Source organism: Engystomops pustulosus, chromosome 8 (assembly GCF_040894005.1).
Source record: "Engystomops pustulosus chromosome 8, aEngPut4.maternal, whole genome shotgun sequence".
In the NCBI taxonomy this organism is placed as follows: domain Eukaryota; kingdom Metazoa; phylum Chordata; class Amphibia; order Anura; family Leptodactylidae; genus Engystomops; species Engystomops pustulosus.
The window spans coordinates 109,191,936-109,214,613 of NC_092418.1; the positions used below are offsets into that span (position 1 = coordinate 109,191,936).

At 41.3% G+C, this 22,678-nt stretch overlaps 1 protein-coding gene across 1 annotated transcript in view; it reads right to left on the reverse strand.

The window, feature by feature from the left end:
- ARHGAP15 (Rho GTPase activating protein 15) overlaps positions 1 to 22,678 on the reverse strand; it is a 492,002-nt gene that overhangs the window by 217,140 nt on the left and 252,184 nt on the right. Inside the window, exons 8-9 of the mRNA XM_072122220.1 lie at positions 15,219 to 15,317; positions 13,365 to 13,476 (exon numbers count right to left, since the gene is read on the reverse strand). Of these exons, the coding sequence (XP_071978321.1) occupies positions 13,365 to 13,476; positions 15,219 to 15,317 (211 nt within the window). The remainder of the gene's footprint in view (positions 1 to 13,364; positions 13,477 to 15,218; positions 15,318 to 22,678) is intronic.

Genomic DNA, 22,678 nt, shown 5'->3' on the forward strand with positions numbered 1-22,678 from the left:
TCCCGGGGCAATTCAGGTACAATCGGCGCAAATCGGAAATATTCGGGTAACACGTCGGGAAAACGCGAATCGGGCCCTTAGTATATGACCCCCAATGTCTCCATTGAGGACACATGCCCACTTAGGTTCCAGTTATCCATGACGTATGGCTATGAGTCCATGTATGATGCAATCGACATGTATGGGTCATAATTGCTGGGGAACAGTAATTTAGACATTTGCAGCTGCATAGCCAAAGATGGAGGAAATATTCTCTTGATCACCCCTACCTGTAGTAGATTTTGAATTTTTACACCCTTCAAGAAAACCCTGTAGACCACTATAGTATAGTCACTTCTACACTGTTCAGGAGATGACATCTACCAATGATCCACATGACTAGGAAGTGGAATTGCCAAAAGTCTGATGAATCTTTGTTTGAAGGTTTCAAGTTGAATCTGACTTACTGTGGGCTTCAACTACAACTTGGTTCAACTAGGTACAACTTTTGACATGTCTGCAATTCTTGGCTTTGTTATTAATGTGTGTGGCCACAACTCGAATCTTAGGTCTCCTTGTCATAGACAATCCACAATATGTAGTGGGTATTCTATTTTCTGCCATATTGTTAAATGGATTGGACATCCATAGAGATTAAAGAACATGGATGAACATCTTGCTTCTCCGAGGCTTCCTCAAACCAGATGATTTACTAACAATTAGACTGGAAGTAATCTGGATTAGCATTAATGACCTATCTTCTTGACTGGACATCAATACATAATTGCACCAATCAGCTGTTTGCAGCCCAGGAAACACAGGTAGTGGAGCTCAAAGTAGTTGACTCCTGTATCAGGTAGAACCTTGGAGTCTTGGTTTCAGTTAGGTTTCGGCCTGTTAAAGTGCCATAGACTCATCTGCTTTTCGGGTAAATAAAGTTAATCTAATCTGTATTTACAAGATTCCAAAAACCTCAACATTATGGGGCCAGGTGGTGACCTCTGACTATCCAGTATTGATGGCCCTTCCATTGGCTCCAGACAACTGCTGGGACAAGGTATTGATGGTTGATCAAGTGAACAGACTGACCCTTTTTAGCCTAAACTGGAAAATTTTCCAAACTTTTGTCAATGTAAAAATTGGAAGGAATCAACGCGTGACGATATATTCTGCTAAAAACTTTGCCCCACTTTTCCGAAAACCGGCCACCGACACCAAGTGCCAATGAGAGATGATGTATAACAATCACACTGAGCAGCTTTTAAAGAAAGAAAGTGGAATATCTCATGCATCGCAGCGATTTGCATACCAATGCACACAATGGTGTGAGGACAAGCACAGCTGTGTTTTGAAGTACGATTGAAAGAAGAGAATTGAAAGTTCTATATAGCGGCATTCTCCGCGAGCATCTCAGCTTTGTCTAGTAAACTAAATTGTGAAGGAGAACGCTTGCCTCTTTTGTGCGCCAGTTGGGAAATACGCCTACCTCACTTACTTGGCCGCATTATCTTAATAATATCAGCTTCTTTTACATACGGCATATACAATATATATTAGCGGGCTGGATTGTGGAATAACGGAAGCAAGGCGTATATTCATGTGCCTATTTGCATACTCAAACCCAGATTGAGCTTTGAAGCCACACAGCTGTGATGTGACTGCACCAAATTTAACATCTGCTAGCGAAATAAAAGCCTAGGAAAATAAAAGAAATTAAGCCTCTCTATCATATTGACTTCTGCATTATATAGATAGTTTTTTATTTTCAAATTCACATTAATATGGTTGAATAACCGGCAGAATTATGGAAAATAAGACGCAACCTTGGATTAGATACTTTTGCTTTTCTCTGGCCCCAGATCTTGATGGGTAAGGGCGGTCGTTATGGTCCAACCTAATGACCTACATGAGGTCTTAAGAGCCTGCACTCAAGTAGAAGTTGCCACAAAACACGAAAGGGACCAGTAGACTGGTCTCAATGGATTGTGTTTTAGATCTAAAGGAAAACTTACTGCATCCTTTTTTTAAATGAACTCCAAAGGTAGAGGCTACACCCAACATGAGTTTGTCGAATCGACTGAGCTTGATGTTTCAGTAGAGACTTAAGACAAGTGTTGAGCGCACTCAATCCCAAGTGACCCAAACAAATCAGCCAAAAGTTTGAGCTAGGTATTTGGGCTCACCCCATGCTGGTAACACCCGCAACTCTTGCTTGTACCTATCACAGTTGGTAACTCTTTAAATGCCGACACATAAGCCTCCTGGAGATATTCAGGAAAATGGAGACAGCATTAAAGGGTAGAACCTACTTTATTCTGGTGGGGGTGGATGTTCTAGTTCCTGAACTCCAACCAAACTTTTATGGTCGGCAAAGGGGAGGCTAATCCGAACCTAATTGGCCCACTCATCCCTACTGAAAGGGAACCTGTCACCACAATTTTCCCAAATACATCTAGTGGCAGGTTCTTATAAAGTCTTATAACTGACATCCTTCTTTTAGAAAAAAAATGTTTCCCTAACATCCCCATAAAATCAACAGCCAGATCTAGAGAAAGTCAAGGGGGCTGTGGCCCAATCGGACTGAATCAAGCAGTCCCTCCCTATGCCTTCTCAGCATTGCAAATGTTAGGAGGAAAAAGGACCTTAATGGTCACATGACATTATATGCTGATGCTGAGAAGGTATGGGGAGGAGCTACTAGATTTAACCTGAGAAGGCCACGCCCCCTCAACATGCACTAAATCTGGCTGTATAGAAGGCAAGATTACTAAATTGATTTTATGGGTTTGTGTGGGAAGCAACCTTAGCTAAAACAAGTGTCAGATAGTTAATTCGACTCGATACGATAACCTGTCACTAGCAGTATTTGTGAGAAACGTCTTGACGGATTCCCTTTAAGAAATTAATTATATAATTATTTAACTATGGGGGAGTTTGGTGAAAGATAGCAAATAGAAAATATTAAAAATAATGAAAAGTAATAGAGGAGTTACCCCAAGATCAACACATTACCAGCATAGAAGTTGACCAACAAAGGAGTGGACCTGAGGTCCAACACAAAAATTGGCCAGCAGCAGAGACAGAAGAAGAAGACAACCCAATCTGTGTAAATATCATAAATATTGAACCATTTTACCACTTTATTTTGGTTAAAATGTTATAAGCTGATTCAGGGGCTGTCCTTGGCACTGGGGCTAATTGGGAGGTTCACCTGCTTCCCTATGGGACAGTCTTATCCTCCTACCACTGCAAGTTTTACTACTAGTACATTTACTCCCTCAACTAAAATTACAAATCGGTGATAACTACTACTACAGTCAAAATGACTATTGCTAATAACCCAACTTATTAGAATAGTAGTTCCCATTAATAACAACAGTTATTATCATTATTATAACAGATTCATGAATTTTTATTTACTTTATCGGTGTCAAGATGTTAAGGTGGAAAAACCTTCCCACTACACTTAGTCACCAGCATTTTGTTGCTAAAGATGAAAAAAATACATGAAATACATGAGAATGACATTTTGCCAATCTGTACTGTGGGACATATTGGATTGTCACAGCCAATACTCTTTGGCTCATACAGTATTTTCCAAATTCAGCCAAAAACCCGTAACAAACTTCATTCTTTCACAATATCTGGTTTTTTTTTGTAAAAATATTGTATATTTTGATAATTAATTGAATATTACATATAAATTTACGTCAAAATATTAATCCGATAACAATATGTTAAAAAATCCTAATTTTGTTGACTGTGACCCAATCATTATTAACAAGAGAATTTTGGAGTTCTTGGAGGATATACATATTAATGAAGAAGTCATTGTGTGAAGATGAGATGTTCACAGATGATATCTGAATTCACAATTTGTAGTATATATGTCACATATTTCATTCCATGAGCTTTTCTTGTGTAAAATGTTTATGTGTTATGAAGCTGGGGGGTCTACTAATAAAAGTCACCTATGGAAGTCTCCAGTGACTTGAAGGAAGACCATGGCCAACTCTTTCAAGGCCAAGCACGGTGGCCTCATCACTGATTGCTTTGGTTTCATTTGTAGACTAACAGGAAGACCTTGGCCAACTCTTTCAAGGCCAAGCACGGTGGTCTCATCACTGATCACTTTGGTCTCATTTGTAGACTAACAGGAAGACCTTGGCCAACTCTTTCAAGGCCAAGCACGGTGGTCTCATCACTGATCGCTTTGGTCTCATTTGTAGACTAACAGGAAGACCTTGGCCAACTCTTTCAAGGCAAAGCACAGTGGCCTCATCACTGATCGCTATGTTCTCATTTGTAGACCAGCAGGAAGACCATGGCCAACTCTTTCAAGGCCAAGCACGGTAGCCTCATCACTGATCGCTATGTTCTCATTTGTAGACCAGCAGGAAGACCATGGCCAACTCTTTCAAGATCAAGCATGGAAGCCTCATCACTGATCCCTTGGTCTGTTTGTACTGTAGAACACTCTAATTCCTTTTTTCAATCTCTATGGCCTGTCCCATCCATCTATTAATGAAAGGTTCTGCTAAAGAACTGCCCTTTGACTAGACTTACTCTTTCAATTTCAAAACTGTTCATAATATTTGTTGTCTTATGTGGGCTGAGGGAGGAACATATGTGTCTTCACTACCTTGGGGACCTCTAATGACTGCATAGCCAAACTGAAGGTCAGGAGATGGAGACTTTCTATTACCCACCTTATTTTTGCCCATGTAATTATCCTTTCCATATCAGAAGAGGTCTGGAGGTAGACATCTATATGCAAGGGCCTCTTGTTTTAAGGGAGTTGTTGGTTTGACTAGCTCCAATTACCTAAAAACTTCAGTAAAGAATCTCATTTCTCCTATAGATGTGTCCATCATTTTTGTTCTGCATTTTTTGAAAAGAAGCTCAATTTCTGAAAATACTAATTTAATACACTGTCACAACAAAAAGCCTAAAAGATTACAACTCATGTCACAACCACCAGGTTCTTAGATCAATATATACAACTTTTGGCAAAGTATCATAAAGTCATATATTCTTCAACCAGAACACCTTGCTCCACTAGGGATTAGTGATGAGTGGACCCAAACCCACAATGGCCGAACCCAAACCTGAACAGTTCTACTCCTCCTTACAAGAGATATATCAAAAGGTAAGGAAGGAGATATCTGCAAATGTAAGTTTTATAGGAAGTCAACTGGGTCTCAAAATTGGGACACAAACTTCTACCATTTTTTTTCCAACCTTAATCCAGCCCAAATCCAGCCCAAGTCTATAGATGTTTTGGAGCCTCACTGTGCAGGGTTACACCGTCTCCTGATAACATAACATGAGGAGGAGGATGAAGCTGAGGCATTGAGCAAACACAAGCAATCTCGAAAGCTGCAATTCTCCCGAATAAAACCAGCAAACAAGTATATTTAGATTTATACAAGTTCAGCATTTTGAAAACCTATGATTTCTCCTGTGAAACCAGGAGACTTTGGTTAACTCAGGGATTTTGTTTGTATTGTGAGTCACATACAATCACAGAACACATTCACGGAGATAATACGAGGGCATTCTGTATTTTGGATAGTGGTCTTTTAATTTTGTGGTTTGCATTTAAGGCACGTAATGAAGATTGAACAACACAAAGTGCGGAAAAAAAGAATGTAACGTGAATATTATTATTTCTTGGCGCTTTTGTCTAAAGAACTGTCTTCACTTACAAATCACTGTCTTCTTTGGGGCTTAGAATTTTAGTGTCAGATAGATGGAGCCAGTCTGTCTGCTCCAGCCCAGGACCACCCATATAATGGGTACAAAGACTATGCTGTGCTATCAAAGGGAAGTTCTCTGGCTTGAGCGGACACATTAACCCAAATTTACTAAGATCCGCCAGTTTTCCGTCGGACTTTGCATGTACTTTTCTGTGCAAACTGCTTGCACATGCATTTAAAAAGTGTCCACTCCACATTTGAGTCGCACTCGACCGTTTTGTGTTGCGGCTGCACTATTCTTCGTTAGCCTCAAATTTCTGTACTAAAATGGGCGTTCCGGTGCTTATTAGGACCGTGCATCACATTTTTCATAAAGACAGAAATTGAAAGCAGGAGATGTACAGGGATAACTATGTACATATGAATAAGTATCAATGATTGGTTATAGGTCCTGTACAGGTTATCACACCAAAAAATTGTAGAATATGCAAAACCTATGGTACCCCTCAAGATGAGGAGAAAAAAGTGAGGCAATATGACAAAATCAAAAGTAAGTATAAAAAATTAACAACCTTTATTTATGCAAACATATACACTAATAGACATGGGGCCACATTTATCACTCGTTTTTTCAGTTGTTTTTGCGCCTTTTCATTCAGGCGCACCGTTTTTGCGCCATTTTTGCAATTAAACGCCAAACTAGCCACGCAGCAAAAATAAGCAGCTTTCCCTCATCTATCTTACCAATCCAAATGTTTTGCTGCGCCTAATGATATTCATCACTTGCAATGTTTTCATTTAGGCGCAAAAACGGGCGCAAAAACACTCCAGCCCGAAGGTGGCGTTATCTGAGAAGAAAGCACTGAGCCTCTTTGCAGAACAGCTCATTTCTAGCAGCAAAGCTTAGCCAGACACTAGAACATATAATAGATACATTAGATACTCTGCAGACAGGAGCTGCAGACTCTATTTACAGTTCATCACCTTCTATTTACAAAACATTCTGCAAACTCCTGAGCTCAGAGCAAGAGCAAGAGAACTTTGCAAAAGTTTGCAGAATGTTGCAGATACTACAAACAAGTGTCCCCCATGTAATTCTGCACAGTATCACCAGTGTGTCTGAGGGGGATACTGTGCAGAATTACAGGGGTGCAGCAGGAGACCAGCACTGGGGGATTCCCTCCAGGAGAAGCCCCTGCTGAGGAGGTCACTGGGTGCTGGGTGTCACACACCTGGGTGCTGCTGAGGAGGTCACTGGGTGCTGGGTGTCACACACCTGGGTGCTGCTGTGAGTGTTTTCTTCATTCTGGGCTGTGGGAGAAACAGAGAGGAGCTTGTAGCAGGATCACATGTAAGTGTCCGAATCTAACATTGCGCCTAAACTGCGCCAAAATTGCGCCTAAACTGTGTTAAAGTAAAGTGATTAATAAGAGGCAGAAAATATACTTATCACAGATGGTTGTAGCTTGTGACAATTCTGGCAAAACAGTGCGCCAGAATTTAGGCGCAACTACTACACTTAGGCGCACAAAAGTGATAAATGTGGCCCATAGTATGACAGGGTTATGGGGTAAATATACAGCAGAGAAAGGGACAGTCATCCTCGGACATATGTAGGTTATGTAAAGGTATATAAATTATTTGGAAGGGCTGGTATATACACGGTTAACACCTGAGACTAGCGTGAATCAATGCAATGGTAATGGCACAGCAAATGCTCATGCCGAAGTGGTGGAGCAAGAAGAACAGTTTTGAAATCTTGAAACCAGTCCTTACCAGGATTAGAAGTGGATATACAACATATCCGGGGATGACTGTCGCCCCGACGCGCGTTTCGGCTCGTATTGAGCCTTCGTCTTGGCCGATTCATACTATGTCTATTAGTGTATATGTTTGCATAAATAAAGGTTGTTAATTTTTTATACTTACTTTTGATTTTGTCATATTGCCTCACTTTTTTCTCCTCTTCTTGAGGGGTACCATAGGTTTTGTTTATCACATTTATCATGCAAAGTTCGACAGAAATGTGTCGCACTCCCTATGTTAAAAGTGCACCAAAAATGTTCCAGATTCATGAAGAATGTGCACCCTCTGTCCAATACACAGAAACGCTGCACATAGATCAGTTTGCACTTTTTTAAGTAAATGTGAGCCATTGACTCCACCCGTTTGACAATAGAGATTCAAACATAATAACAGAATCAGTGAATAATTCCTGTTAAGTTTTTCAACTTGGGGATTGATAAATGGTTCACTTTATGTAAGGTTGAGTACAGAGTACATGAAGTTAACATATGCCTATGTATATGCTAATGGACCTCAGAGGATTCCTGTGTAAGTCACTGAAGCCCCCTATGGCTCCGTCGGCTGTCACCAACTCTCTGGAAGGGGAAGGGAGGGAGGAGGTGAACATAAGTGCCAAAAGGAATGAATAATTAATGGCAACGGAACAAGAAGGGGCTTCTGAGACTTACATGGGAGCCCCTGAGGCTCATTTGCATAAACATAAAATTCCTCTTTCATGAAAAATAAGCCTATACCAGCTAAATGAAGAACAGATACTGTTTTAGGGAGTATGTGCCAGCATGTAAGTATGCTTGGGTTAAAGCTACTAAATCCATTTGGTTGACCTCCTTTGGTTCGGTGTTTGGGTTCACACCCCACTGTGATGACCAGTGATAGGTTCTAGTACTGGTCACAGGTGTTAGCTCTTTAAATGCTGATGCAATTTTCCCAAGGACCATCTCTAACTGTGACGTTCTGGCTTTTTACTGGTATTTAATGGGTAACACCCATGATCGGTGCCAGGAACAATCCTGGATGTTTCCAGTGGGGGGTCCACTTATCCCTAATTTCCACTTTTCCTCCACTGCAGTAGACAGGTGGTATTAAATGTTGGGCACAGAGATGATGGATGACTCAAGTCCTCCAAAACAGACTTTTTGCTTTTCTGCATGCTGCCTCGCATAGAAGATGGAGGGGTCTGACCTCTAGGAATCCGAAGGAATAGGAAGTGAAATTGTTTACATACAGTAGGTTGATAATTACTTTAATATAACTTTGTTTCAGTAGTAAAATTACCACCGAAATTGATAATTTCAGCTCCATTCTGTGTTTTTGCCTTCAGATGAAAATTTTATATACAAAAATATAGTTTTGTTTTTCAAAATTTGTGGAATTTAACCAAAAACAAAAGAAAAAATTATGTTTTTTGGCATTCTTACGGGAGGATGATGTCACATACTGTATTTGATCAAAATTTTTAATTACTCTCTGTGAATTATTTTATTATTTTAGTTTTTTTTTTTTTACTATATAAACAAGTCATTACTTTCAGATGAATGTGTAGGCTGCAGAAAATCTGTGGTGTTAAAAAATTAATATTTTGAAATATCCCATTTTTTGGAATTCGGTGTAGGCAAACTGGACAATGAGAGAGCCACCTGTTAATTGCTAACAATGTGTCATCCGTGTTTCTGTGCCAAATATTCACAAGTCAGCTTTGGCTCCGTCGCCGCGTTGTACTGGCGACGGTATCGGACTCGGTTGTGTGATCATTAAAGCATTATTCCAAAAACCAATTTATTTGTCTTGCAATAAACACTGTAACATTCATGCCTATGATACTGTACACCCAGGATACATTTTATAAGCCCTGATTAGTTTTTATCAAGATTGGAAACTGTGAATGAGATAAATTCTAGAATTTGTGTTCTTAACCCCTTAATGACCGCTGTATTAGGTTTTCACGGCAGCCATAAAGGGTACTTCTTCTCGGTTTCATTCGTTGGGGCAGCAGGAGAAGATTGCGGCACATCGGGTCCTGCAAGTGCCGATGTCTTGGCACCAACACCCGGAATTGGAAAAACTAAGATCCGGGGTGCTTAACCCCTTACATGCCACGGTCAAGGATGACCGCTGCGTGTAAGTTTGTCCCCCCATGGAACAGAACCCCCAATGAGCTTACCGGGGGGATCCAATCCATCTTGCGGCAGCCTTAGGGTACGGCGTGTGCCCCAAGGCTGCTATCTCATCTGCACACCAGGTTCTGCTTCCTGGCAGGACCGACTGTAACTAACTGAGCATGCGTCAGCGTCAGTGTATATTTACAGTGTACGTCAGAGTAAGAGCTTCAACAAGCCATCGGATTAACGTTTGTTCAAGCCCAACTGTGGAAAAATGAAAATGTAAAAAAAAATAATTTGTTTTATAATAATAATAAAATAAATAAATAAAATAAAATTTCCCTAATCAACCCAGTTAGATATAAATTCAAAATAAAGTATATAAAACACACAAAAAAAACATACATATTTAGTATTACCACATGTATATCAATCTGTACAATAAATATGAAATCAATATTGAACCCGCTCGGTGAATGGTGTAAAAAAAAAAACAAATAATTCCCGTAATATTCAAGTTTTCATCAAATACCCTCACAAAAAATGTTCTAAAAGTGATTAAAATATGTTACGCCCAAACATGATAAGAACAACTCTTCGCAAAAAAAAAATAAGCCCTCAACTGGACCAGTCAACAGAAAAATACAGAAGTTATGCCCCCGAAAAGTTGTTGATTTTCTCCAATATTGAGCAAAGATAAGAAAAACTATAAAAATAAGGAATCACCATAATCGTAGTGAACCAGAAAATAAAGACAAAAAATTATTTTTATGTTATAGCGAGCAGTAAAAAGAGTGCTAAAAATTCTAAATAAAAGTTGATGATTTTGTTTCTGTCCCCCTTGAAATAGTTAATAAAATCTCATGAATAAGCTATAGACCCCCCAAATTAGTTATCAATACAGTGTATCTCACCCCACAAATAATAAGCCCTCATATGTACGCATTACCAAAAAAAAAAAACAATTTTATAACCTGTACAATGTGACAATACAAATCTGCTCTGAATGGCGCTGCTTTCATTCTATGTCCGGCCGTCTGCCCTGTATGGGCAGGTTACCATGGCGATATGGGGTATCGCTACACTCAGGAGAAATTGGGCATCAAACTTTGCAGAGCATTTCATCATTTTATTCATTATGAAAGTGTCATTTTTGGCCAAAATGAATGTATTTTGTGTCATCTAGACACATATCAGATTCTAAAAATCGAGTCTGGTCATTAAGCTGCAAACAAGCGTCGGTGAAAAGGGGTTAATATACTGAAAAATGTAATTTCTCCACAGTATAACATTTTTTTTACCATAAACTGCACCACTTATCCGGTATTACAGACCACTTATCAATTTGGGATGTGTTGCAATGCCACATACATCCTATATACAAAGGAGGCAGCGTTTCTGAGGGAAAAAACTATCTATTCTTTGAATCATGTGGATGTAATAGTATCACTATCTCTACAGAAATATCTGCATTAAAACAGTGCAACTAAGCAGCTAGGACTTTTGACTGATATTAATTTCAATTAAAAGAATTGCCAGATCAGCTCTGAAGAATAATACAAAAAGTAACTTAGGATACACCCGGAATAAGTAATGTCATGTATGTACACAGTGACTGCACCAGAAGCAGAATAGTGAGTGCAGCTCTGGAGTATAATACAGGATGTAACTCAGGATCAGTACAGGATAAGTAATGTCATGTATGTACACAGTGACTGCACCAGAAGCAGAATAGTGAGTGCAGCTCTGGAGTATAATGCAGGATGTAACTCAGGATCAGTACAGGATAAGTAATGTCATGTATGTACACAGTGACTGCACCAGAAGCAGAATAGTGAGTGCAGCTCTGGGGTATAATACAGGATGTAACTCAGGATCAGTACAGGATAAGTAATGTCATGTATGTACACAGTGACTGCACCAGCAGCAGAATAGTGAGTGCAGCTCTGGAGTATAATACAGGATGTAACTCAGGATCAGTACAGGATAAGTAATGTCATGTATGTACACAGTGACTGCACCAGCAGAATAGGGAGTGCAGCTCACAAAGTAAGTAAAATAGAATTATATTATAATGTTTTCTTTACCTTAATTTTAAATAACTTGCAATTCTTTATTTTACTACAGAGCTGCAATCAATATTCTGCTGGATGTTTTTAGAGACAGTGAATATGGCTGCCGATAGACACCACTAATAGTATACGATAGTAGTGTTAATTTAGAGTAATCTCAGTATATGGTTATTTATTGTATGTACACAGTGCACCAGCAGCAGAATAGTGAGTGCAGCTCTGGGGTATAATACAGGATATAACTCAGGATCAGTACAAGATAAGTAATGTCATGTATGTACACAGTGACTGCACCAGCAGCAGAATAGTGAGTGCAGCTCTGGGGTAAAATACAGGATGTAACTCAGGATCAGTACAGGATAAGTAATGTCATGTATGTACACAGTGACTGCACCAGCAGCAGAATAGTGAGTGCAGCTCTGGAGTATAATACAGGATGTAACTCAGGATCAGTACAAGATAAGTAATGTCATGTATGTACACAGTGACTGCACCAGCAGCAGAATAGTGAGTGCAGCTCTGGAGTATAATACAGGATGTAACTCAGGATCAGTACAGGATAAGTAATGTCATGTATGTACACAGTGACTGCACCAGCAGAATAGTGAGTGCAGCTCTGGAATATAATGCAGTATGTAACTTTAATTTAGTGTAATCTAGTATATTAAAGGGGTTGTCCACCTTCCTAATTAAAATAAAAAATATCCCTACTAAATTATAAACTAACTTTTAATCCCCCAAGTCCTTTTTCCAAGTGGTAGTGGTACCTGGTCCCTCCAGGTTTCTTCAACTTGCACCCCCGCCTGGGAGGGATCAGCGGACGCCATCCTCCTCTCTGTGCATGCGCATGCGCTGATCTTCCGCCTCTCTGTAGAGACACAACTGTGATCACCGACAGCAGAGGCCAGGCTGCTTCGCCTGAGTGCACCCGGCATGTGAGAAAGGTCACATGTTCCTCCAGTCTTGGGGATGGCACGGATGCTCAGTGTCAAGACAAGAAGGCAGAAGATAAAGAAGGTGCCACCGGATCACCCAGGAGGATCGGGATAACGCAGGAGAAATTCTTTGGAAGGTAAGTTGCAGTACTATTTGTTTTCCTGCCCCATATTTCCAGACCTGAACTTATTTAAAGTGGCCAACCCCTTTAAGTCAAAGCTTCTGTGTTGATCAATCTTAAATTCTTTCAGGGTTTGTCTATGACACGCAGCTTAAAATCCAATGTATGTCACCTCAAGACTAAAGTGATAGGAGCAGCCTACATTTTGGTGATTCGATGACGTGTGGATGTGATGATAAGAGACGGGGGGAATCATCAAAGATTCTTTTCGTAGGAGCTTCTTCACTGATTATTAAAAAAATTTAAATTCAGATCCAAATCTATTCTTTCCAAACCAATGTTGCTCCAATAACCCGCACTTGTCCTCTCATACTCCCTCTAGTAGATTTTTCATTCAAATTCTCCATCTTGTTTCACCTTATTGTTATAATTTTTTTTTTTAATTTTCTCTCGCACCTCTTTGCTTTCTAAGATCTAGGACAGAGACGGCAGAATTTTTCCAAATTTTTTCCCAAGTGATGCGTCAAAGATCCAGATTTGATTTGGTACCTGAAAAATGCCAGATTCCTGTGGAACCTCCGAGCTATTGGATCAATCATCTCTAGTGACAATATTTATCGAAGAAAAGTCACCCATGGTTCCTCATACCCACCCAGTGATCTCCTCTGTTCACTTTTCTTCTCTTTCAGTTCATTCCCCTGATGTAACACCTCGGTGCTGGATGACTTCCGGACGCTCAGTGCTGAAAACGGCTGCAACACTCCCTGAAGGACAAAAAGTTTTTAGATTACTCAACATTGTTTAGAAATATCAGAACAAAGGGACTGTATTGTTCCATGAATGATAAACTAAAGGATTGGGAACCTTATTGGTTGAACTGCTAGGACCTCCCCCAGTCGTAATAACGCTAGACCCGAGGTCCTCCGCTTGAATTAGTCACAGGTCAGAGACACATGCTTCCAGTCTATTAATCTCAGCTGTCTGCACCTGGCTGAAAAGTTGCGAGACATGGAGACTAGTTATGTGTGCCGAGACTAGATATGGGTGCACCGTAGTCCATCTGAAGTTGGTGACATTTTGTAAGAAGATGGCAGACCCATTCTTTATTTCTGATAAAGACAGAACCGACCGTCGTGCCCCAGCTAGGGTAAAATCGTTGTTAAAATCGTAACCAGCTCGCCAAGCATCGGATAACCATGGTAGCTGGCTGTGTCCCACCCCTTTCTAGCTGCAGCAGAGCCACAGATTTGGCATGAACATGAAGAAGGAGCCAAGAGAAGCGAAAAGGTGCAGAGAGGAACAGGTAAGTATACTTTTTAATAACTGTGGAGCATCACTGCGACTACTGGCTGTTGAGGGTGTTATTGTGTCTACTGACTACTGAGGGACATCAAAGTAACTTCTGGCTACTGGGGGTATCACTGTGACTGCTGGCTACTGTGGGGCATGGCTGTGACTTCTGGCTACTCGGGGTATCAATGTGACTATTGGCTACTGGGGGTATCACTGTGACTGCTGGCTACTGTCGGGCATCGCTGTGACTACTGGCTACTGGGGGTATCACTGACACTACTGGCTACTGGGGGTATCACTGTGACTACTGGCTACAGTGGGGAATCGCTGTGACTACTCCAGCTTCCCCTAGGAGGCCGGAAAAAGCGACATTCAGTGCAAAATTGCCATCACCTTGGGAGAAGCCGTCCTATATTGTCCTCCCTCTATGCACAGCCAGCACCAGTATTTTGGATGTACTCGAATATGCTCAGTAAAGGAACATAATTCTACAATTGGAGGGTGAGTGCCGTTCTTTCATTGTTGTATTTTACCCATCACTGTGCATATTTTATCTCTCTCGTGACATCACTCTGCCCATAATTCAACTACTGTTTCATCACAATGTGTGTAATCCTTGTACTGTGCCATCACTAGGATATTTGTCATTACTGTGGCCCTACTGTGCCTGGTGGAGAGGGGCTGTACTCCAAGTCTATGTCTTTGGGGGCCCTTGATTACATGTTATGGGTCTAATGTTGCTTACCACTACTGAATGAACCCCCATATCCCAAAAAACATCTCTAGATGTGGGTCTCTTTACCAGACAAATACAGTTTCTACCTTGATTTATATCTTAATATAACCAAAAACTGAACTTTAAAGTAAATTTGCAAAAACCTCGACACCCCCCCCCCCTTCCTCCTCCAATGCAATGTTCCCATGTGCACGACACACACCATGGCATGCAAATCAAAGAACAGAAGTTTTTTTTGTGTTACAAATGTTACAGAGCTGTCACCTCGAGAACGTAACCTTCCCAGGACGTCAAAGCAAATGACTAATTCTCCAAATAATCAAGCTCTAATTATTGAATTATTGACGGCTCGCGCTGTTTGTTTTTGTCTGCATATCTGTCATTTCATCCATCCACCAAGACGTATAAACACGCCGAAACTTCTGAAAACTTTTCTTTTTCTCCTTTTCGAGTAAAGGTAACAAAGTGTATACATACCAAGCTGTCAATTGTGTTTCGGATGGCGCGGAACCATTCCTGGATGGTAACGTCTGCGTCTGACTGGAGAAGGAACTCATTTCCTGATAATGTTGTGATCTGAGGAGAGAATTTTATTGTAAGCAATTGGACTGGTGAAAGATTATTTATGTAGACCAAACCTGCCTGGTCCATGGGAATTCTCTTCTCTTTCATACTAACAAGGGCTAAGAACCTTCACTTTGAAATATTGATGCATTATTTTTTTTTTACGGTCATGATATCAAATCGAGGGTGGAAATTGTGCAAATTAAATGTGAAAGTACAAAAGAAATAAGGATAATCACAAACAATTACATGCCATATGGAAATTACTTTCATTCTGTGTTCAGCAAACTTTTAGTCCTGCACAATAGAGAAACCAGGAAGACTGGTCATGATTTTGTCGCTTGACCTCTATAATTCCCTAAATGGGGTTTTCCAGGAATATGGAAATCCCCCGGGGAAATAAAAGATCATATACTTACCGTACTGTGGCTACTGGGTTCCTGCGTCACTCAGAACGCCAAGTTTTCAGGCCAAAGCCCGACGGGGGTTCCAAGGGGGTCAATGCATCCACTTCAGCCAAAGAGTGGCTTCCTTGGACACTTCTGTTTTCCAGGAGACTCCACGTCATGCGTTTTCCCCTGGTCCGAGGAGACCACTCATTGGCAAAAGCAGGCCCCAAAACAGAGCAATGCAGTCTGAGTCTGAGCAGGGTAAGTATGTGTTCTTCCTGAGAGATTTCCATATTCCTGACCTCATATTTACGCAAACTTGTTCCATGTAGAGGAAGAGGAGAAATGACCCGACAGATATTCCTTTGTTGACAGCTTATCAACTTGAGAATGAATGGATGGGTAATGTTATAGTGTAACAGTCCGGTACTTATCTGCTAGAACAGTGGTGGGTGCCAGAGGTGGCACTCAGAGTCCTCTATCTGAGCACCAAGTCACCACAGGACAGGTTGAGTGACTCAAGCCCTCCTCCTGTAGTCCAGTGTAGCCCAAAATGTGCTGCGTTCTGCGCTATTTTAAAGTAGCCCTTCATGGGACTGCAGGAGGGGCAAGGAGGCGGAGACAAGGATGGATTATCATTGAAGCCTCTGCGTTTTTCCTGTTCCTGTAGACCGTGGAGGGAAGTCACTTTCTATACAAAGTGCATTCTAATCATGAAAATGGTGAAGTATTTCTGAAAATATTGCGGTGCATCCAACGGCTTTTGATTCTCTTCCATCTACTGGGAGCCATTTATGATATTGGTGACTTCATATATAGTCCCCTCAGGCTCCACAACCTGGATGTAACTTCACCCCTATAGCTATGTCTTCAAGCATAACTGTAAATTTACTGACAAAAAATAGTGTTAGCACAGCTGGAGAAAGCCTTTGATAACAATTCAAACAATACTTGTATTATGCTGCTGGCTTATTCCTAGTCTGAGATGTATCTGGTATATATAACATTGGATTCAGCTTCAGCTATTCCTGATGTGGGTGGACACTTCATGGTTGTGATATCAGCAAACCACACCGAAGCCAGAAGAGGTCAGCATGTTTGTAATCAACCAATCTGAAGCAAGTGATGAGTCACATGCTTGTGACATCATCGAAGGTCCTTTGCATCCCACTTAGTACTTTTAAATTATGCAGGACAGATTGTTTGTAATTGACCAAAGTGAAGCCTGTGATGGGTCACATGCTTATGACATCACTACAGGTCCTACAGCGCCTTTAAAACAAGCCTCCCGTCGTCTCAAGCTGTATGATGCGGTTTCCCATTGCAACCAGAAAGCATAGCAAATCGAGATTAGCCTGGGGGGCAAGGCAGCTAATTATAGTAATTCAAGAATTGCTAATATTGGCTTAGTGCAGAGTTAGGCAAAAGTTTTTATACTTTACAGTTGTTCTTTAAGTCCAACCAATAGGTTATGATAAGTTTTCATATCCTATATTAGAATTGTACCTTGAACAAATTTAAAGGTCTTTTCAAGGGCTCCAGTTGCATTGATAAAAATACCCCACTCTCTACGAGACCCGCAAACTCCCTGGAGTTCACTCCCTATGTTTATTTAAATAGGAAAAAAAATGTAATACATTGTACGTCCTCGGCTTCAGCCCCTGTGTTCTTTTCGCAAATAAACCCTTGAGCATTTACGGATAGAATGTGATAATGATAGCAATAATCATAAAAGTAATGAAAAATAAAATCACAGATATGCAAAGGATTTGAAGTGACTTGCAAAGAGCAGCGCGGTTATCTATCGATACATAAAACCTTTTGTAACGTGCAGACAGTCTCGGCGTTCTTCCTCGCAGATTAGCTGTGCTATGCTATTTTTATCTTTTCAATTTGGCTCCTAATTGTACCATCACATCACAGCTCTGTCAGTCCATATTTTAAGTGCTAAAATTAACACAAATGTAGTAATGCTGGAAACCAGGCACGTCGGGGAAAAAATATGTTAATACACAAACATTCTATACTGTGAAGCGGCTCGTGCCAGTAGACCATGGATCCATACCGAACACATTCGGAAAATGTAAAATGCACAGATCAGGATTCATACGGTTCTCCGATGCTCTGTTGACGGTCTATCTGCTGCCGCATGTCTTGGCATATGGATTTATGGGAAGTCACTGCAATATATCCATTTAAGAGAAATTTTAATAAAAAAATAAGGACATATAAAAATTGCACAGATTTGGATATACTGGGGTTTATTTACTAAGGGTCGCTGATCGCGCTTTCGTTGGTTTGTTCGCTGTTTTGGGGATTTGCGCTGCTTTGACTGGTATTTAACATGGGTTTGCACGGGGCTTGGGTCGCACATGATCTATTTTTGGCGCAGCGGCGTCGGCTTTCATGATGCAGAAATTGGTGGGCGGGCCATTGGACGATCCGACTGATTCGGACTGAGCACGGGATTTAAGTTTCAAATTGTGTGGCAAGACAATGCACTTACATGCACCAGGAAGAAGAAGGTGAACTCCGGGGACCTGAGCGGGGAAGTGACACATGCAGGATACCGGGTGCACGATCTTAATGACTCCCCGCACAGTGCATTATACACGGACAATGCACTTACATGCACCAGGAAGAAGAAGGTGAACTCCGGGGACCTGAGCGGGGAAGTGACACATGCAGGATATCGGACGCACGATCTTAGTGACTCCCACACAGCGCATTATACACGGACAATGCACTTACATGCTCCAGGAAGAAGAAGGTGAACTCCAGGGACCTGAGCGGGGAAGCGACACATGCAGGATATCGGGCGCAGGATCTTAGTGACTCCCCGCACACCGCATTATACACAGACAATGCACTTACATGCACCAGGAAGAAGAAGGTGAACTCCGGGGACCTGAGCGGGGAAGAGACACAAGCAGGATATTGGGCGCACTATTTTAGTGAATCACGGTGCAGGGCATTATACATGGACAATGCACTTACATGCACCAGGAAGAAGGCAAACTCCAGGGACCTGAGCGGGGAAGCGACACATTCAGGATATCGGGCGCACGCTCTTAGTGAATCGCGGCGCAGGGCATTATACACAGACAATGCCCTTTCGGTGAACTCCAGTGGACCAGGTAAGTAAATGTGCCCCACTGACTGCAGTTCGCCATGATTTGCGCATCCACCTGGGGCCTTGGAGTGCTTCTTCTTCCAATGACCTGACTGTACCCAGGCTTTTTATGATGTTGTATCATTGCATATCCTGGCTGCCTGATTACCGCTTAGATTGCAGTAATTCCAGAGATGGACACATAAGATTGAGGGCACATAGGAATAAATCGGGTGTTCGCCCCTTTCCTCAAGCGTTAATGCAAATCCCAACATATTTTTCAAGAATTACTGTATATATTAGGTGCATGTAAAAGTGATAACGTGCCCAGGAGTTTAGGATAGTGAAGGATTTGCATCTCTAGGGTCACATAAAAGCTAAACAACATTGTCGGTGGAGTGTGAATATTTATATGTAAATGAGCTTTGAAGTGCACCATGGGCGTGGCCACATGATCTGAACATTATCATCAACATTGGTAGCATCCCAGGTGATCTAGGACTAGATTACATTACAAGGTTAAGGATTACATCCCTGGTGGTCTTGGGCAGGAAAATGGTTTAGGAAGTGGTCTATGCAGCCAATGGGTTAATTATAACTTGTCTTATGTGCTGCAGATTTGATAGCGAATCTGATGGGCTAAGGAAATAGAGATTTATTGTCACATTTCTAGTGGTCAATGGCACAAAAGGGTCACATTTGCTGTTACGGTTGAAGAGCCGTCTGTTGAATCTATTGGGTACATATAACCAGGAGTCAGGATTATGGACCCCTGTATAGATGTATGATGGGTGTCTGTAACTTTTGTGTAAATTTAATTTCAACTTTATGTAAATGAGCTTCTCCGTGCACTGGGGGTGTGGTCCATGTCCTTCGGGGCCCCCATTTTCAATGTTTATGCCACTCAGCAACACAGTAACACCACTTCTTTACACAATCGCTGACTTTATGACCCCGCCCTCGGTGCAAGCTGATTTGCATAAAGTAAAGAAATAAATTTTCACTTAAAGAAAAGATTGCTGGGAAACAAGAAAGGTAGGTCTCAAAAGTTTTTCTTACATAATTAAGTATGTGTTATGGAGCAAGTAGACACCTTTTGAAGGGAAATTGTCTGGAAGACTTGGGGCTATAAATAGAGATGAACGGACCCGTTGAAGTTTGGATGCGACCATACACTGCACCCTACTTGTAGCACCTGTGATCGATGCCAGCCAGAATTAGCCTTAAACACTTACCCTTTACTCTCTTGCTCACCACTTCATTTTTGGAAGATCATCATTCCGCGTTGACGTCATGAGGTGTGATGACCCCACCGGTGTGTAAATACTACCACCAATTGTGTCTGAAACCAAACGTATGTTTTTAGTGCAGGTTCAGGGACCTGAACCAGCAATGCGGGTTTGGATCCACACATCACTAGTTATAAAGGACCCACTGGTTCTTATGTGGTCACTGTTTGGGGCTGGATTGAAAAACCAAACACAAATACTTACCTAGAGACGAGACCCATCAGTCCCATCTTCAGTGCTCCCGAAGCCTTCGTGGTGGCTCTCTGAGGCTGCGGAAGTATGCCATAGGCCACTGCGCATGTACCTAAGACCGGGCACGTGTGTCCTAGAGGTGGGGTTTACTACTACCACAACACAGGTGTATGTAGAAGTGTTCGTGACTCCGGACGGCACCCATTAAGGGCATTTGCGGCACTAAACCTCCAGTCCATATGAACCTCCAGATACTGTGCCAAACCGTCCTTAAATATCCCCCTATAATGCAAATATCCTATAAATCATCTGACCGATAGTCATAGTAGGGACGTTACTAATTGACCAGGAACCAAGGAGTTAACCCCAAACGCGAACAGGAACATTTTAATCTAGAGGATTAAGGCAGGAGGCTCCTCCGTCATGTCTGTTCTATACATCTGAAGTGTCGCTCTCCTTCTCCGATGCAGCGGGGTGAGGCGGCTTTTAAAGACTGCTACTGCTCTCTACAGTTTGAAAGCCTCCACTTCTTAATTACATATGGTAATTCACTTTGTATCCGTCAAAGCCGCTCTCTAGCTTTTTGGCTGCTAAATCCTTTTTTCTTTTGACTTTTTTTTTTTTTTTTTGCTTCTTTAGTGTTTAGATTTCTCTCGTTTACTTTTATATATTGACTCTACTGTTTTCTCTGATAAATGAGCCTCGGAACGGTTCACTAAAGCATATTTGCACTTTGTACTAGGAAAATTTCAACCCCCTTGGGGGAAAAGACTTCAGTGGAAGCTGTTAGCTTTTGAGCCTGAGCTTGTGATTGACCAATTTGTGATCATAGACGTAAAATGATCTATAACTGACAACAAGAGCAAATAGTGGAGCCTTGAAATGTTGTAGAGGCTCGGGCGCCTCGCACTCCGCCGCTCCTCGCTGCTGACCGGGCTTGGGTGAGCTGCAGAAATATCAGGGAAACAAATGTGCGTGAATGTGAGACATCACAGTAGTGTCAGCTCGGATTTCAATCAGGATCCGCGCTACTAAAATGGCTTTTGAAAGTCCTTCGTAGAACACGTCGCACCGGAGGCTTAAATAGGCAATTTTTTTTGCAATCTGGAATTTAAAATAAATACCATATATACTCGAGTATAAGCCTAGTTTTTCAGCACTAACAAATGTGCTGAAAACTCAAACTCGGCTTATACTCGAATTAAAAAAAATATAGGTTTTACCAGGTTTTTGTGGTAAAATTTGGGGCCTCGACTTATACTTGGGTCGGCTTGTACTCGAGTATATACGGTAAATGTCGGGGGCCAAATATTTAAAGTGCAAACTCTCTCATAGGAAACAAAGCTTCACAACATGATAAGAAAATCTGTTTTTTTTTTTAATTCAAATTTCTAAAATTAAAATTGATGCAGGGTGTCCAAAATGTTGTCTAAAAAATGTAATATAAACCTTCTTGCATTATACAATGAATTCCACATTTGTAGTCAGAAGCCCAATCACAATGGATGAGTTTTCCTTTGTATATCTGGACTGTAATCAGACATTGTTATTGTTTCAATTATTCAAATTTCTTAACATAGAATGTTGTCCTTAAGTTGAATTTGTATGTAAGTCGAAACTGTATATTTTATAATTGTAGATCCAGACAAAATTTTAGTTTTGCCCCAGTGACAATCGGAGTCAATTTTTTGCTGTAATGGGACCAAGGATTATCAATAAAGCGTCATTACAGACACATTACAGCTGATCATTGCAGCCTGGGACTATAGTAACATCCAGAGACTTCACCAGAGATCACAGTGGGCAGAGGGGTCCGTCTTTAACTAGGGGTCGTCTGTAAGTTGGGAGTTCTTAAGTAGGGGACCGCCGCTGCAGAACTTTTGAGAGGCATAGCAGGAACACCACCATAATCCACATTTTAAGAAATATTGGTCCAAAATATAAACTTTACAAACACGGAGAGAACATACTAACTCTTTGCAGATGTTGACCTGGGTGGGATTTGAACCCAGGACCTCAGCACTGCAAGGCAGAAGTGCTACTCACTGAGTTACAAAGTACAGTTAAAAAAGACATATGTTGATTTGAAAGGAAAGAGAAGGGAAGGGGGTGTAAGGGAACATAATGCTATATTATAACATACCCATTAGTTTTATTTTGATGTAAGAAGATATCTATACCCTTATTGTAGCTCTCCATTGTCTCTGCTGTGCTCTGTGCCTGAGCTAGGCTACTCCACAGATCCACTATTATTACAGTATAGCAGCCATGTCTCCCCTGGAGCTAATACATATGTGATCAGTAAGGGATAAAAACTGACCCCCACACTGATCAGCTGTTTGGGCGGCACCACCTGCAGCAAGATGGGTGGAGAGCAGCATCAGAGGCAGG